General features: G+C 36.4%; 1 protein-coding gene across 2 annotated transcripts in view; it reads right to left on the bottom strand.

Moving 5' to 3' along the window:
• The window catches only part of OLA1 (Obg like ATPase 1), a 92,473-nt gene that overhangs the window by 23,138 nt on the left and 52,938 nt on the right, over window positions 1-16,397 (bottom strand). For both annotated transcript variants that reach the window (XM_074548474.1, XM_074548475.1), the window contains exons 6-7: window positions 13,360-13,440; window positions 12,984-13,081 (exon numbers count right to left, since the gene is read on the bottom strand). In XM_074548474.1, coding sequence (XP_074404575.1) covers window positions 12,984-13,081; window positions 13,360-13,440 — 179 coding nt within the window. The remainder of the gene's footprint in view (window positions 1-12,983; window positions 13,082-13,359; window positions 13,441-16,397) is intronic.

Raw genomic sequence — 16,397 nt, 5'->3', positions numbered from 1 at the left:
TTTTCAGAGTGCCTTGTAGCTGACTTGCTTGGAGGATCAAACAACAGGACAGAAAATTAAGGACCACTGCTGCTCTGGCTCAGCTCGAGAGGCACAGCCTTAGAGCCAGCCCCCTTGCTCAGAGGTCTGGCACCAACAGCAGCAACTGCCAGTGGAGCAGCTCCCTAAAAACACAGAAGCTTTGAGGATGACTGAACAGGGCAGAAGGACTTCACCTAAAAAACAGACATAAGTTTGTCTTGTTCATACTGCCAGAGGAAGGGATATGGTGTTTGTGGGATTTGTATTTTGTTTCTGAGTGGGAGGAGGCTGTTCACAGGTTTTCTTAGGCTTGCATTTTAGGCTTTTTGAGGGATTACCACTCTCTGCAAAGATGACCACTGTAACGCTTACTGCTGCGTAATAATTAATACCACCCTCTGGGAATCATTACTTCCGGATGAGACGTACTTCTTATGCCATGTTATCTCTTTCCTCACAACCTCTAAATTTACAGATGATTAAAAAAGAGGGGAAAAAAAAGCATTTCAGCATTCATATTCATTTTTTTTCTACATAAGTAACTTGCTCATACACAAGTTACTTTCTTTCTCTTCTAAAGTGCGGACAGACTGATTCCCATTGATCATTCCCATATGGTTCAATAGATACATTGCAACCTAACTGAATCACTAAAAACCACTTACTGAATTACAAAAAGAAATTTTTAAAAAATTAAAAATAGTAAACAAGATCATTACCTTATTAACCTTAGGGTATGCAAAATTTATCTGAAGAATATTTTATTTCCTTCCCACTCCTTAGCAAAATACCTGAACACAGACTGTAAGATCTACTTTATGATTACAACAACAACAAAAAAAAAAGCTGAGTAAAAAAGATGGTAATTATACCCATGTCTTTTCCTATAAGACTTTACTCCTTTGTATCTCGCATGTACTGCTAGCTGTATTTCAATAGCCAGCAGCTTTTTTTCCTAACAAAACATTTGCTTCATACCTGAATACTTTCCATAGCAAGACAAAAAGTCCAATGACATTAGATGACTTACTACAAGGAACAAACTACATCAATACATTACAGCTGTAGTCTGTGGTGTTCTCAAAAATAAACGTTATCGGTATCGTTGCATTTTCTAATTTTAGTTTTTTAGTGTGAAGCCATGCACTAGTGCCTCAACTAACAGCCCCACTGAATTCTTGTGCTCATCTAAGAAGGGACCCTGCTGAATGTCCTAATGCATCTTATTGTGAATCTTCAGCAAATAAAACTTCATGTATGAGCTCATGATGTGCTTTGCTGCTGGAAAGTCACAGGCTCTGTGGGAAGCTTTTTATCTTCCCAGCAGTCAGTTCTCTGAGAACATCAGTGCAGCTACTGTAGTTACCTGTAGATTACTTGTATTTTCTCACATCTGTGTCCAGCAATCTAAACCATGATGATAAAGGGTCATTAGGTTTTGAGTGAGGAAGGGGATGGACTAGACAATTTGCTCTGATAAGCTCCTTGTTGCGAGTGCCGGTTTAGAATGTGAAATGCAGGGTTATGCACATTCTCAACGCCAACGCCTGTGCTCTCAGAGCACCAATTAAAAATCACACTCAGCCCATCTCAAACTACATCAACACATCTTACCTGAAATTTTTACAATTAAAATATTGCAATAAACTAATTCTGTCATGGTAAGAAGGACATGAGCTGTCTATTAGCCACAAAAGAATTCAGGTACAATTACTAAGATAACTGCTGTTTGGAGCACAGCAAAGCAATTTCCCACAGTGGGGCTTACAGTTCAATTTACCAGTTGGGCAAATATTTTGTGCTCTGTAGTGGTCCACAGAGTTAACAGTTACCTGTAACATGTGAGTAGTGTTATACTTGGAGAAAACTTTTTTCAACCTAAACAGGTGTTTCAGCTTTATCCCTTCACATGAATACAGATTTTTTTTCCAACCTTTTTCTAAGAACTCTTTTAAGACTTCCATTTAACATTAAATGCAAATGTTATGAAAGAGCCAATGGGTCTATTTTCCCATTCCAAGCTACTCACACTGAGATCTTGTAAGTTATAGGCTGCTTGTAAGAGGAATAAGCACAATGTCACCTATAAAATTATGTTAATCCTCAAGTAACTTGATGAGGCGGTAACAGGCTTTTTTCCTTTCTTCCTTATGGGATATGTTTAACTCAGTAAAAAAATAGTAATAATAAAAAAAAAAAACCCTATTCCCATGAACTAAACAATAATGAAAGAAGGTTGCATTTTCATATAAAGCAAAACCAGGTTATACCATGAATACAGTGAACAGTTCCAATGACATGGCCAGTGACAGAACTGTGAGAAGCCTTTAAAATATTTATCATGAATTTTTGTGTCAAAATGCAGCGAGTATTATGGTATTGTGTTAGGCATCAGATAAATACATGGAAGCACAAATGGGCCATTAAATATTTCTTGGTCAATCTTCCAGGCATCACAAGGAATTCAGGGATTTAAGAGTACAAAGAATGGAATTCCTACACTTCCCTCTTCTTGAAATTAAAGAGTAAAATAATTACCATTCAAACACCAACTCATCAGCTTAGATAGTTCAAAAGGGGTTTTCTCCATTGCCCTCACAGAGATGATGATATCCTGCTATGTTGCTTTTGAGTCTTAATTTTAAGTCAGTGAAGAAAAACAGAAGGTTGATATTTTACATTAAAAAGGTCCATTTTACATTAAAAAGGTCCATTTCCAAATTACAGTAATTGTAACAATACATGAGCTCATAATGGATTTTCTACCAAGATTCATTTGAAAATGAGCTCCTTAATTTTATCACTTGGTTTTATAAAAATACATCTTTTAGTTCCAACTGCTGCAAGAGAACTGGCTACATACACAACAGTGGTTTGGCTTTCTTTTTTTATCAGTCCATGGTCTTCAATGAAAATGCATCATTTTGAGAACATTAACAGTCTGCATTATCAGAAAAAATGAATTCTTAATAATTATTCATACACCAAGTAGCTGTAAACCCAAATCATTTCAGAAGACCTAAATGTGTCAAGAACTTTGACAATTATGACTGGAGCCAGGAAACTGTAGCACTGCAGAATTTCTTATGAATTTTTCTAGTTACTTTTTATAAATGCTGTCCTAGATGACAGCTTAATGTGTACCACATGCAATATTTATTCTTCTTCAGTGTCAGACTGTCTAGCCATCCAAGGGAATACAAAGAATGTCACTTATTAGGATAAAAGCACAAGGAAGGTAATCAAGGACATATGTAACATCAGCCAATCATGCCCTATTTCAACATCCTATTCCATTCATAACAGTTCAACAATTATTTGCTTACTGATAACTTGCTTTCAGGCTGTTTGTGTTCCCCATAATGGTGGTTTGCATTTATTTTGCTCTTTAGAATTGGACACTTGCTGTGCCATGCATGTTTGTCAAAACTTTCTATCTTCTGTCAGAAAGAGCTTTAGCATATCAAACAATTTCTGTTTGTCAAAAATCAGTAATAGAACAATCTAGTTACCTTCCATGTCAATAGGGTACTAACAAAACTAGGGACCAGAAACAAAAGGCTATCAGACACTACACACTACTGCAAGACAGGCAGCTAAACCCACATTTCTATTTACTGTACTGATCATACAGCTATGTCTTTAAGAAAAGCCTAGTACAAAAATTAGACCCTGAATGGAATGGAAATGTACTTCAACAGGACACTGTCTGAACACAAAGACATTAACCTTGCTGTTAAGCTTGAAAACCAAATTTCTTACTAGTCTTCTGTGGCTCTTTATCATACTTCTATTTATTTATTTATTTTATCAAATGCCTATATGAAATACTTGTAGACATCTTATCTGCTGATTCTAATCTATACAATGCATCAAGTTATGAAAAAATGTTAGTTCACAAAGACAAGTAGAGACAGACAGATAGAGGGAGCCAAATACAAACATTTACCCTCCATAAAGTTATTTTTAAATAATAATTTTCAAAAATCCTATGGGAAACTGAACACACATGCACATGCATGCACACTTCATTATTCAGAATATCCTGGGACATTAAGATTTTGTTAAATAAAAAACAGGTATGCATTTAATAAGCCTCTGAAATAAAACACAAGCTGGAAGTACCATCACATGTTTTAGATCGGCAACATTGCGCAGGTTTTCAATGTATTAGGTGAAAGATTTTATTTTCTTTTTTTTCTTTAATAAAAGCCATTTGGATTGAAATACATTTTTGCTTCAGGAATGTACTACTGTGCCAATGGAGGAGAGCAAGAGGAAGCCTCAATATACAATGAATCTGACTAAACCCAATGAAGGACAATACCAGCACACATACTTAAGTCTCTTTTAAATATTTATCTTCCAAACATTTCTTCAGGCTTTAGAAATTAATACCAGAGCACAGTAAGTCCCAAACACTATTTAGATTTATATTCTAATCAACTTCTCTTAAAATTAACAATAATTAAGCTTAAGCATTGGTAAAAAAGGATGACAAGATACTCATACCCAATGCCTCATCTGACAGCTCTTCAATTAAACATATATAATGTACAAACTTTCCTCTCCAATTTAAACATGAACACACATCTATTCCTTGTTTCCAGACAAGGATACACGGTTCCATCCACTGTAAGACTAGTGACGACCAACATCTGAACATCAGTCATGCATATTAGTGATTAGAAGAAACTCTAGCTGTGAAAATAAAATTCTGTGCCAAAACCTTAGAAGGTAAGATATGTTTCTAGGGAAAAACAAGCAGTTAAATGAAAACATATTTCCATATACTTAATACAAAAGAATGAGCTGTAAATAACCATAAAATTAAAAAGAAAACTATTTTTTTAAAAAATGCATAAGATTTTCAAAGTAATCATCAATGAAAAATGTGTGTCACTTGTGACACAAAGAAGTCACTTAGAAAAAGGAAGCTTAAAAAAAGGATGTCAAAGCCACAGAACCTACATTTCCAATAGTATAAAAGAATCATCCTCCTCAAATATTATTTTTCCATTTATAATAAATGCTTGACTGCCTGATGTTTCTATGTAGTCCCTATTTATAGCAAACAGAACAATGTTACAGAAGGTATTTCCCCCAGAGGAGATGTTGCAGACCACTCACAAAGAACAATTTCAAGATGAGTATTTTTCCCAGAACTTACAGGTATTTTAAACACCATGCATGAGAGAAATAATGGTAGGTGGAATAAAATTAGCTTCAACTATGAGAACATAAAGATATTAGCACAATTCTGTAAGAAGTGATAGCATGAAATGTTTCAAGAAATGAATTCAACAAGCAGAATTTTAAACAAATATACAGGTACTTGCCTGCAAATCAAGCACTGCAATACTGAGTAACACATCATGAAAAGAAAGATACTTATCAGTTGGGACAATGTTCAAGAGATGGTGTTACAGCAATGCTGACTGCAGTTCCTAATCCAGAATATCAAAGCAATACAAGTGTATTGTCTATTTCTTAACAAAAGATAGTATTATCACAGCCTTTTTTGCTTTAAAAAATTTCTAAAATCAAAGCTCATCTGTCAGTTATTACAACTGCTGATGTGCCTAACATGAGAGTTTTCCTCTCCAAACCCAGTTACAAGCAGCAAGGAGGTATCAGATCCTCATACAGAGAGGGAGCTACTCCCATCAATCACACCAGGGGAGACCACAGCCACCCACCTCCAAAGTAATTCAACAGCTGCCTTCCAATCTTATTATTCTCAACAGACCCTCAAAAAAACCAGCTGCTGGTTTTTAAATGCCATATCAGATACAGAAAAAGTGACCCAACAGATTGGGACACAACCTCCCAATCTAACCTCCCCTCCTAGTATCTATTTTCCCCTTGATTTGAAAGAGAAATTTATTTGCTTTAAGGGGTATGCACAACTTCTATGTTGTCTAGTTGACAAAGTCAGGCTAACAAGGTTCATTCATTCTGAAAGGCACAGGGCTTAATAAATTAATATGAAGAAGAAATAAGTAACGATATTCAGTAATATCGTTAACAAGAATAACAACTGTTAACAAGAATAACAATCTCTTGCAAAAATCTCTATTCATTTATTTGTAAAGCAAAACAGGACAAAAGCTCCCTCTATTAAAAACCCCAAATCCTACTTTCTAGGGTAAGACCTGTGCACAGTGCAGTGAAGGCGACTGTGCTTCTAACACTTAACAACCCAAAAGAAACAGTCTCTGGGTCTGTTCTACTTTTCCATTACTAATGGTGTTTCTCATGAGTATCTTCAAATGTGAAAGATTTTGAGATGAGTATCTACAGGCTTACATGCACAGTCAAACTACTTTATTCTAAAATAAGCAAGAGAGAAATTCACTCAACTGCCATGGCAGATTAGAAGCATTGTTAGCAGACAGCAGTTCCTAAGACTATACAAGCCAACTATAAAACTGGTAGGGCATCAAACACCCATAGCTGCAGTCATTCAACATTACAACTGAACCCACAGAACTGGATATAAACAGATCAGAAACTAGTGATGATGGCTAAACCAAAAAATTAAAAACACTGGGAAGGGCATCTGCACAGGGAGGAAGAAAAGGAAGAGAAGATGGGAAGCAAGGCTGAATGGTTCAAAGGCAGGTTTGGATGACATGCAGCTGACAGAACAGGGATCATACACACAGCAGTGAAGTTCAGAAGTTGCTTGTAGCTGACACTGATGCTCTCCGAGTATGTGAAGCCTGGTGGGTCATTGTCACAGCAAATGTCACACATCAGCTACAGCTGAGATGGCCATGATGCACAGATATCACCACACAATTTCAGAAGGCTTTAAGCATTCACCCATAGAGTAACACCATACCACAACAGAAGGCATCAGATGTGTGCCCAGACAGACCTACATTGTATCACTTCAGAAGGCGTCAAGCACCTGCCCTTCTTCTCCTTCAGCACAAGGTTTTATATCCTCATCTGCATGCACCACACCTGTGTGCCCCTTTGGTGGCTGGTCAGTGCCCCTGGGCACTCCCTGTCCCATTGCCTCCAACGCTGCTCACCTGCCCTGCACAGCTGCACCCCCTGGGGATGAGGCTCAGCCACAGCCCCACTCCCAATCACCACAAGCTGTGAACCTACAGGTCATGGCTGCTGTGCTGGGCTGCTTCTGGTGCTCTGGGCTGCGGGGCTGTCACGCGTCACTCTGAACACTGGAGAGGCTCTTCCTCATTTCCCTGCTCACCCTTCTCTCTACAGTCTGCAGCCTTTGAGGGGTTCTAAGCATAGTATGATGGTACCTTAATCTGCCCAGGACAGACCTTCCCAAAATCCAGGTTTCCCTCTACTATGACCAGTCCTCTCTTTACTAGTTCAGGAGTCAGCATATTCTAAGTAAACCACTGAGGTTTCATTTCCTGACTGCCGCCTACACTTCAGCTATTTAGTAGTGCCATGTTGTAATCAGGTGGAACAGAATTTTTGAAAAAAGCATCACCATAAAACACTGCCCATTTTTAAAACATACAGAAACAACTCATTTGAAAAAATTTACTGTCCTAATACGTAGGAACCAATACATTTGGCACAGACCAAACTTGCTATCAGAGATAGAGCATCACATCTGGGCAGAAGGTGAACACTGGAGTGAAGTCAGACTCCAAGAAGGTGCTTTTGTGTCTGGAGCAAGGTCACACATGAAGCTGAGAATGGGATCCATCTTTCCATGCTTAAAGACATGTCCCCAACACCTGCTATTACCCAAACAATATGCATTCACATTCAAACAGACAGGGGACTCCAGAGGAGCAGGCAAAAGAAAGCACACCAAAGCAGGAAGTCTGGTGAAAGAAATCATCCAGGCCAAAAGACTGGACTGGAATTAAGCCAGCAAGGATGGGATTAAATCAAAGCAGAGAGAATCTGGCAAAGACCCATGGAGAACATATCAGCTAGGTAAACAGTGGGGCAAAAAGTAGGGGATAAACAGAACAACTGAATGAAGTCACTGGAATTGTAAAACAGAAGACTCCAGGAAGTCAATTGGCAATTTCAGGACATGGTGCTAGAAAGAAAACAGACTGCCATTTGGCTGATGGATGACTAATTAATTTGTATTCATTAATTCATTTGTACAAGAAACAATAAATAATAACTGTTTATTAAGCAAATAACATGCACTATCCCTTACTATATACTAGGTAGGTGCTCCATGAAAAACATTTGCAATTCCCTGAGCTGTAAGACACACTCAGGCAGTAAAGATGTAGCACAGGATGCCTAACTTCTGGATCTGATTAGCTTTGAATATCTGACTTCTCAACTTGTGTGTGCAAAACTTTACTTATACCCAGATAACATAAATCTCCTAATATTCTTTTAAAACATTTCAGTTGTAAGGCAGGAACAAGAACTGTAATATATTTTTAAAATATTATTTCCCAAATTTGTAAACATAGAAGACAACCTTAAAATCATTAAGCAGCTGTGTCAAGAAAACATGTCAACAGCACCTTGGCATTACAAGTTATGATTTGAAAATTCCTTCAACTAATTTTTCAAATATATTTATCAGAATAAAATGTCACTGCCTAATCATCCATACCTGCAGAAATACAACCAAGGATTCCAAGGCTCCATTTATTACCATAAATGGTAATAAATAATTCCATTTATGACTTTGTTTCCTAACTAGTTTAAAAGTGAAAGACCTACTGAAAGAGATTAGTTCATACTCAAACCTATGGAGTATTCCTTTTACTCGACCCTCAATATTTCTTTCTTCATGTCAGATTTCCCTACCTCCTCAATTTTTTTTTTTAAATATTTGGAACATCTGAAGCAATATGAAAAAGATGAATAGAAAAGGATTATTCACTCTCATAATACAAGATCTAAGGAGCATCAAATGAAATTATGATGTGGCAGATCCAAAACAAGCATAAGGAAGTACTTCTACATATAGCACATAGTTAAGCTGTGGAAGTCCCTGCTTCAGGATATTGGGATACCAAAAAGTATACTTGAGTTCAAAAGGTGAATGGGTAAATTTATAGAATAAATATCAGTCAAAAAGTATTAACCACAAGTATATAATATCTGGCTCAGTCAGTTCTACAACAACAGATTGCAAGAAGCTGGATGCACATAGTCTGTTTGCTTAATCTGTTCCTATCTATAATCTTTCCTGGACATCTGTTAGCGGCCTGTCGGAAACATGACACCAGAAAAGATGGACTTTCATCTGACCTAATTATACCTCTTAAGAACACTGAAAATGCTATAAAAATTAATGGGCAAAATTTTATTTATTATGACATATATGTCACTTTTCTAAATACACAGGAGCAAAATACTAAGTCCTCTATCCTATCAACACTGATCAACATTTTTACCAGAATGCCTACCATAATTTTGAGAAACAACCCCTTAAAATTATGTTAATGTACATTTGGATACTCAACAAGTCTGAATTATATTAGAGAAAACAATATTTAGAAATCCATAATTAAGTCTCAGACAATTTAGTTACAATGCTAGAGATAGTAGAAAATCTTTAGCAGCATAAGTGGCTTTTTGAATTAGTCTAGATAGGCATAGGATGAAATTCACTTTATTGGGCCAGAGAAATTGAGTCTATAGATCAGATATGAAGCTTTAACATATATCAGTATCTCTGGTGCTTGCTGCAACTAAGCCCAAAATACCAAACCAAACATGATGCTAAGCATGATCCACTACATCCACTCATTATTTAGCTCAATATATTTCATAACTGGAATCCATTCTATGAGCCACTAGATGCATGCTCTATAGCAAGACTAAAATATAAAGCTTAAATATAAAATTTACAAGGGCTGATAAATCAGATATTCTGGATTTATGTAACATCCTGGGGCTAGAATGCAGTTTAAACTGATTATTATTATTATTACTATTTTCACTATTTTCATGGTGAAACCAGAATGCAACATACCATGGTTAAGGTACTAGATCCAGATTTTTAAAAAAAATTAGGAATTATTAAAAGAAGAGTTTAAATATTCATTTAGAGTACAGCAGTACATATTAGAAATGGTTTCAGTGGATTCCCCCATCAACATCAAGATTACTGTCATCTGATCATAACACAAGTGCGACTAACACAGCTGCCATGTCAGCTTCTCTTCAGGGGCTAGGTCTTAATCATAAATCAACTGAATGACTAATTCAACATTGTTAAAACCAGCAAGTAACTGCTTGGAGCCATTCCAGTTTTTACATCTTTCAAAAGGTCAATACACCTACTCAAACACACAATAGTCCTATCTTTCACAGTGTTTTATTCTTTCCTTGGATTGAAAAATGACACACTGGCACCTAAATATAAGTGTGCTTTAACTAACAATTAAAATGTTCATTAATTCTGAAAGAATGACCAAGTAAAACAAAGAAAATTTCAGTTCTCCACTCCATACAAAATCAAAAAGCCTCTTCTCTCCTTCGCTGTTTTAAACACTTTTATAGTTGCAAAAGTCTGATGAAAAGAGTCTCTTGTTATATTATGAATTAAGCTCAGAAATAAACTTTTTTTAGAAGAATGACTACAACTAAATGTGGCTTGTATTTCAAATATGAATACCTACCCCTCAAAATAATAACAAAAATCAGAAAGTGGTATCTAACAGTAAAATATATTCTAATCATTTACATCTGCTTGCACCACATAAATGACAGAAGCCTACCGTTAGCATCCTTCATAGAAAACATTTATTCTGCTCTTAAATATAAAAGCTATGTTGCATAAACAGAGGATTTAAGGCTGAGGCAGAGTAGCTGAAGGAAAGGAAATGGCAATCTTTCTGGTTCTAGTAGATGCCTTTCCCTATCACACAATGTTTCCCACTCATAAATACATGACAAATACTTCCTCAATCATTTTTTACGAGCAGGGATGCACAGGGGGTAGTCAATGGCTAGCTTGAGGGAAAATAGGAACAGCAGGAGGCAGAAACTGTACTGAAAATGGCTATGTGGTAAATTCTCTTCTGGAACATCACTCAGATACCCAGGCTTTGATCTTTCAGCTACAATTACACTCACATACATGAGATCTGGGTATACTTTTTAAAAACTACATCACTAATTGTAATAGAAACAGTTAAACTGTTTCATTATACGACTCCTCAACTCAAACATCTGATTTTTTACAAATTAAAAATTGCAATTTATCCAAAGATTTGCTTTCAATTGGGTTTAACTATGTCATCATCACAACCAGTCTCACAAAAAACATGGGGTGACTGGCGACAGCTAAATCACAGACTGGCGTCGCCTAAGCAGTCTGGCTGCCATCAGGGTCTGGGCAATGGTATTTACTGTACAATTAGAGCCACTGAGCTCTACCTGTAGTCAGCCAATACAGGTGTGAGGATCCTTTTCAGGACATGGAAATTGACTCATCCATTTGCACACAAGCTTCCACATCCATGCTCTTACAGCAAGCCTGAAGAACCATAGCATTTTTACTTTGAAAAAAGTATCACATTACAGAGCAAATACAACTACCCTGATCTTAAATACTTCCTTGGTAGAACTATTTCTTATATTTAAATTGTCATACTCAAAAAATATTTAGAGGAAAAAATGAATTTAAAATTATAAAATTCGGACAAATATGAAGAGCTTACATTATTACATTGCTTGTGAAGTCTATTCTGAAGTCTGTGTTTGGAACTGAGAGGGTTTGCTACTAAAATACGTTAAATTTTGGTCTTTAGTACCAACACAAAATGTCTTGGAGTATCAAAAGGACAGTTTTAGTTGCAGTAATTTCACAGAATTTATTCTAATGATTTATTGGAGTTAACCATCTGACATTAATTATTGTTTTGGCTTCCAGTCTATGAATGTTTATTTTTCAGTTTAAAGCCTTCTCACTCTTTGATATCATATGGAAATGAGAATTTTTAATGGAAAATTGAAACCATGTGCATCTAAGTACTTAATGAAGTACAGGGAGAAACAGAGGGTGTACTTTAGGAGAATTCAGATATTCCGCTTTAGATACTTTTGATTTGTTTGGATGAGTTACATGCATATATCTGTTCACAAACATACATTTATACATCTTCAAAGTATCTCACAAGTACAATGTTTAGAATTCTGAATTGTAAGAAAATATTTGCTGTTTGGTTGGGTTTTTTTAAACTAAAAACACTGCTACAGATTTTCCTTCATCATATGCTACCTACCCAATCTGTTCCCTCCTCCACAGAGCAATATTTATGCTATCTAGAGCTTCCAATGACATGCTAAATGCTGTACTTCCCAACAGTGGATTCCCACCTTATGTCTACCATGTTAGGATTGGATCTTCATCCACTTCACTGAACGTCTGATAGACTGATTTTGTAAACACTATGTACCTGAGTCACAACACTGATGCCAGAAATACCTGACTAAAATCTGAGCTATTCATGGCACTAAAGCCCACCAAAAGAGGCCTGTAAACCACAAGCAAGGCACAAGAAGTGGCAAGAAAGCCAGGCACCCAACTACAAACAGAAGAGTAACACTAAAATGTGCAATTTTGCTTGAAAGACTTCTGAGCAACTCACATAGCTTTAGTCTTCTGGCACTCAATTCATTCCTTTGGAATGAAAAAGATGCTGTTCAGACAACCAGCATTATAGAACGTGATAAAGCCACATGCTTATTTAAATTAGTACTTCTAAATCAACTCTATTTTTTTCATCATTAATGGCTTCATGTTAAATTGGATGGAAAGCATATTCTTTTCTGCAGTTTCAGTCAAGGTTTCACCATATGCATTGTACTCCAGCAGCATGTCAGTGGGAGCATAACAAGTAACAGCAGTGCAAGATTAGTTCACATAGCTATTTTAACGAATATCCTTGGTGATCTAAATGTGCAAGGAATTACTGACCATTGAAAAACGTGAAACAGAAATATAAGTTTAGAAATTTAACCTGTATACTCACCATTTGTTTTTCTTTCTAATGTAGTCTTTTTCAGACAGATTAACCAAGTAGATCATCGGTTTTGAAGTAAAAAACAAATGTTTGTTCAAAACATCAATCTGGAAATGAGAATAGAGGGAGAGAATTTTAAAAACAGTTTAAATCAACTTGAATGAATTTTTTGATCCTTTTCCTCACAGCATGTCTGAGAAGGCTACAAGAATCCAAGTGTAATACATAAATCATAGATAAGTAGAGATTCAGCTAATGAATTCAACATTCAATAAACTATGAATATAAAATTTTAAAAAATACAAAAAAACCCAACAATTTAAAAAGAATCAGTAACAGGTAGCAAAATTAGAAGTCAATTCATGGAGTAATATTTATAGCCTACCTCTTTGTCATTCCAATCATGATAGAAGCGGACAGCTTTCTTTTCATCTATTACCCATGTCTTGATTTTGCACATTACGTCCTATGCAAGATCAAAAAAAAACCCAAAGTCAAAAACTCAGCTGGATATCAAGACTATTCTCTTCCATAAACAAGGCGTGTATCCATTAAGATTCAAAACATACACACAAATGAAAAGTTAGATAATACCTTTTATAAACAAATTTTTACTCTCCCAGACAAGCAGAAATTGCTGCTTTCAAAGTCACTAAAGAGCAATATGGATTATTGAAGTCATCCAAATCCCACAATTAGAAAGTTAAACACACAAGACTCAAGTATCATCTCTTGTCACCAAGAACATCAGCAGAGCTCATAAAAGATATGTAAAAATCAGTACATTTTAGATTGCTTTTCGAACTCAGTAAGACGCAACATTTCAGCATCCAGCGGGAGAGACCACGTACAATATAAACATGCCATTAAGAAAAGGGAATGGGTGGGACAAAACTCAGCAAAAAAAAAATTTTTTTTTTAAATTGTGAGCAAAAGAAATGGAGCCTATTATTGATGATCCACCCTCAAGAAATTAATTCAAACGGCCAAAGCCCTTTTTATTCCGCATTAATTTTTCGCCAACACCTTCTCCCTCCCCCCCCAAAATGAAACCTGCCAAAGCCTCCATTACACAATGGCAAGAGCCTTGCACTGGTGACCTCCAACCAGCTGCATTCACTTTCAGAACATCTCTCTCGGCAGGAAATCTAAAGGCCTTTTAGTTAGCAAGCTAGTGTGCATTCAGAAGGAGTAACTGCAGGAAGAGCCCAATGTGCTTTGTTTCTCTGGCCTTTCTTCACAGAAAGATTAATCATCTGTGAAATGGAAACGGCAAACAGCAAGTGACACAAACTGAACCCTTCAAGCCTTTCCTCATCAGTTTTGTGGTCGTGAATCCGAAAGCTGCGTGTGGCACGGTTTTCCTTACAGGCAGGTGTTAATAAAAGGCTCTTGGGTCTGAAAGGTCAAACTCCGCTCTTCTAGGAGTAGTACATTTTAGAGTCGCCTATTTTTTGTTGTAGATAATTTATGATCATGCTTTAAATAATGCATTTTTTAAAGTTGAAATTGATGCAACTGAGCACTAAGATCTTTATAATACAAGGAAACATTCCCTGAACTGTTGAGCACACAACATTTTCTGCACTTAATGCTATGCGGTTGAAGTACATTTATAAACAACCACAAATAACATCAGTATTTACTACCGTCTTTTCTAGTCTTGCAGTAGCTTTAGTGGAGGGGAAAAAAAAAAGCTCTTCTAAATCTTCAGATCCTGATTTGAAACCCTCCAGGAACAGGACTCCCCACAGATTTTAACAAGGAAGGGGCAAGCTAAAACTTTTAATGAAATCTAACATGTTCTGCCTAAGAATAATCACTTTTACTCTCCTATAACTGAATTTCACTCATAAATGTTTAAAAGTGGCTAATATAACACCATTTCCTACAAGGAGAAGATCAAAGTGCTATATTACAAATGCATTATGATTAAAAAAGCACTGTGCAGCTTTGCTATTAACTGTTCTTTAAACCCTAAAAGGCTTCCCATAGATCTCACTTGGCACTGCATATACAACCTTTGACAAGTAATGTAGACCATTTTTATTCATTGCCTAAAATTGTAGGCAATTATGTGCGTCACACTGGCCACCTGCAAATTCTGAATGCCTGCTCCAGTTGTCAGAGCAAAAAACTAATGTCGGAGGGGATTAATCTAGGGGGAGAGAGTCCTCTTTAATGGCTCCAGCAGGTGAAATGGCCCAGCTGGTTACTATGATGAGTGGCCAGAACAGCTTATGTAGAGACATGCAACAAGATTACACATAAAGAAGAAAACACTGGCACCATCTTATCTTTAACCCTATGTGTTTTTTATTTTTTTAATTATTCTGTATAAACAAGATAAGGGAAGCAATTCTACCAGTAAGTACTTTTCACTTAAGATCTTTATCTTCAGCTTCTCTTTAAATAGATATATATAAAAATCAACACAACCACCAAGATTCCTGTTCAGCAGTGAAGGAATTCTGGTTACATACTATTTTGGGTTTTGAACTAGTTCTATAGGTACCTACCACATGACTTTCAGCATTACAGTTTCTCCCACAATAGCAATGCATTGCTACATATAAATCGGAGTCAATAAAAAACTGACAGAAAAAAAACCCCACCACAGCAGAAGTCACTGGAGCCAAACTTTTACGTTTCTGCTTAAGAAGAAATGACATGTTTTGTACTCACACTGTAAGGGGAGCTAGGTAACACAGAACCTCCACAAAATTTCAAGCATCAACACAGCAAATAAAGTTTGGCCTTTCTAAAGCCTGTCTAAGCACAGAGCTGCCAATCAAAACCTCTTCCACACTCATTTGCTATTTACAGTGACACACAATCTAAATCCATTTTGGCACTGACCTAATTTTATTAATTACCTGTTTATACACCTGACTTAAAGCTGTTTGCAACTGCTGTTCTAAAGGAGTGATTACATGGACAATTTCCACAGGTAAGGCAGATCTACAGCTGAGCATGCTAGGGACAACTAATAATCATCTACTTGCAATTTTATTTTGGTTTTATAAGGAGGCTGGCAAAATATTGTAAAACTTTCTGCAGGTAAAAGGATAGAAACTTGTAAGCAAATGCAGCATTTTTGTATGAAGCTGATGAAGCAGTGAGATACAAAGAAGTTCTCTCATGGACTATACGAGCAGCAGTCACAGCATGCAGAAGCCAAGTAGACAGTCCAGAAACTCAAAAATGGGTGAGCTGAACTTAGATTCCCCTGCATCAGTGGTGGTGTTCCACTGAAATGGGACTTAACTCTTTAACAAGAAGTTGTTAAATACAAATGACAACATGAAGTAATGCACATATTTCCACATATTTCTTTTTAACTCAGCTGCCCCAATACTCTCAACAAACATACAAATAGCACATTTTGGGGTTATTTCTCATGTAGCACCCTCTTTAATTATC

The sequence above is a fragment of the Zonotrichia albicollis genome, chromosome 10 (assembly GCF_047830755.1).
Source record: "Zonotrichia albicollis isolate bZonAlb1 chromosome 10, bZonAlb1.hap1, whole genome shotgun sequence".
NCBI classification, from domain to species: domain Eukaryota; kingdom Metazoa; phylum Chordata; class Aves; order Passeriformes; family Passerellidae; genus Zonotrichia; species Zonotrichia albicollis.
The sequence above is the reverse complement of the archived record's forward strand: the minus strand, read 5'-3'. Positions and strand labels throughout refer to the sequence as shown.